Source organism: Octopus bimaculoides, chromosome 12 (genome assembly GCF_001194135.2).
Source record: "Octopus bimaculoides isolate UCB-OBI-ISO-001 chromosome 12, ASM119413v2, whole genome shotgun sequence".
NCBI classification, from domain to species: Eukaryota; Metazoa; Mollusca; class Cephalopoda; order Octopoda; family Octopodidae; genus Octopus; species Octopus bimaculoides.
Window position 1 is genome coordinate 61,315,497 of NC_068992.1, and position 2,570 is coordinate 61,318,066.

At 36.6% G+C, this 2,570-nt stretch overlaps 1 protein-coding gene across 1 annotated transcript in view; it reads left to right on the top strand.

Annotated features, from left to right (window-relative positions):
• The window catches only part of LOC106873227 (solute carrier family 22 member 6-A), a 32,872-nt gene that overhangs the window by 11,575 nt on the left and 18,727 nt on the right, over positions 1 to 2,570 (top strand). Inside the window, exon 6 of the mRNA XM_014920495.2 lies at positions 1,543 to 1,677. Coding sequence (XP_014775981.1) covers positions 1,543 to 1,677 — 135 coding nt within the window. The remainder of the gene's footprint in view (positions 1 to 1,542; positions 1,678 to 2,570) is intronic.

Genomic DNA, 2,570 nt, shown 5'->3' on the forward strand with positions numbered 1-2,570 from the left:
TATATATATATATATATATATATACACATACATATATACATATATACGACGGGCTTCTTTCAGTTTCCGTCTACCAAATCCACTGATTTGGTCGGCCCGAGGCTATAGTAGAAGACACTTGCTCAAGGTGCCATGCAGTAGGACTGAACCCGCAACCATGTGGTTGGTAAGCAAGCTTCTAACCACACAGCCACTCCTACACCTATAGCTACTTACCACACAGCCACTCCTACACCTATTATATATAGTATAAGTGTATATTTGCACATGCACACACACACACATACAGATAGATAGATACATACATACATACATACATACATACATACATAGACAGATAGTTAGATGGACAGATAGTTAGATGGACAGATAGTTAGATGGACAGATGGATGGATGAATAGATAGATAGATAGCCAGATACATAGATAGATATTGATAGACAGACATGTACGTATGTATGTATGTGTGTGTACATACACTCAAACACACACACACACTTACACAGGTTGCAGTGAATAAATTGTCATCTAAATTATGCAAAAATGAAAATAACACTGACATCTCACTGACAGATATATTTACCAAAATTAGATAAAAATATCTTGAAATACTAAACAGTAAATTTATTCAATAAAATCACCGCAAACATAGCCTCCAGACGACTTTGGGATCTCTGGCAACTCTTCTGGATGGTCTCCTTGTTTAAGTTGGTGAATGCTGCCATAATCCTTGCCTTCAGTTCATCTTTGATGTTACAAAGAATTTTGTTGGTCTCTTGCTCAACTGCACCCCACACATAATAATCAAGGGGGTTGCTGTCTGGGGAGTTAGGTGGCCAGATGTCAGCAGTGATGTGGTCACAGAAATTGTCTGACAGCCATGACTGGATCCTCCTGCTTGTGTGGCATGGAGCAGAGTCCTGTTGCCAGACATAGGGTCTTCCAACAGCTACCCTCTAAACCCAGGACAGCGCTACCTCCTGCAGGCACTTGATGTAGGCCTCTGTGTTGAGACAGAGGCTGTGTGGGAAGCTAAATGGAGGCATAACGTTGCATCACTGGTGGTCACTCGAAACACCATGATGTTGACAGGATGTTTGATTTTTATCACGCTTGGTACATGTCCTCAGATTACACTGTCCTCAGACTGACACACAGACACTCTGAAATGTTTGTATTGGAGCTTCTGGCACAAATACCAAGTAGTACAGCATGTCATTTCCAAATTTCTGGTGGAGTGAATCGTGTCATGGTGCTGTTTTTCTCAAAGACAGTGTCCAACTGACCCTACTATACTGTGTAGTCGACAAAATCAAAAACAAACAATGCATATGCACGAAATTAAAAATATAAAATGGTAACAATTTACCCATCACATCCTGTATATATACATACTGTAGGTGGTATTGCACATATCATTGCTTAAATATACTGCTAAATGCATCAAAATTCTTGTCATTATTTTTGTTATATCAATGAATCAACATTGTTAACTTCAAAGATCATTGTTATGTTTTCTAATAACTTTTCTTTTCTTGTCTAGTTTTGTCTCTTCACTGACCTACTATGGACTTTATTTAATGACAACTAGGCTCTCAGGCAACCGATTCCTAAATTTCTTCATAACTGCTTTATTTGAAACTCTGTCACAAATTTTCGCATTCACTGTTTTCAGAAGGTAAGAAGAACAAGAAAGATATTTTGTAATTTGAATTATTGATCTCTCTCTTGTTCAAATAGTTAACACGTATTGCTCATACTGTTTCAACATTGTTTTATAATGATCTCTTCATTTGACTTGTTTAGGCAATTTCAAAGAAATACTGTGGTTAGTCATAGGGATGCAGTAATTTTTTGTGTCAAAATGGCTTTGTTAATGATGTATCTCGAAGCACATTTAGTGATAAATAATGGCTTATAACACAGTTGAAAACTCCTTGAAAGGAAAATAGGCAGAAAGCTGTCTGGGTTACAGATGATGCGCATCTGACTTCTGGAGGCAGTTTTCTACCTTCATCCAAAGAGTTCTTAATCCAATGTATTGTAAGTTATTATTTGCTGCTGAATTTACTCCATATTACTCAATACTTCTGTATTAGTATTTCAAATGTAAAGTATGTTATTGATTTGAAATCAGAAATTTTTATAGAGAATATCTGACATTTGTCTCTTTAAATTCAGCCCATGCTAGCATGGAAAATGGGCATTAAATGATAACGATAATGCATAAGGTTGTTGAGCAAGACACTTCACCTCATGTTGCTCTATAATCATTTCGACAACTGACTTGTGGTATACTGTGCACCTGTTCAAACAACATTGATTTGATGGAGAGAGTGAGCTAATGTACAGCACATACATATGATCACTGTAAGCAAATCATTTGTGCAGGTCAACAAACAAAAAACTGAATGTTCGTATATCATCTTTGATAGGGGAGTCCACCATCATCATCATACATATAAACACACACACACACACACACACACATATATATATATATAAATACATATAAAAATCTGTGTGTGTGTGTGTGTGTGTGTGCGTATAGTAGATATGTATATATATATA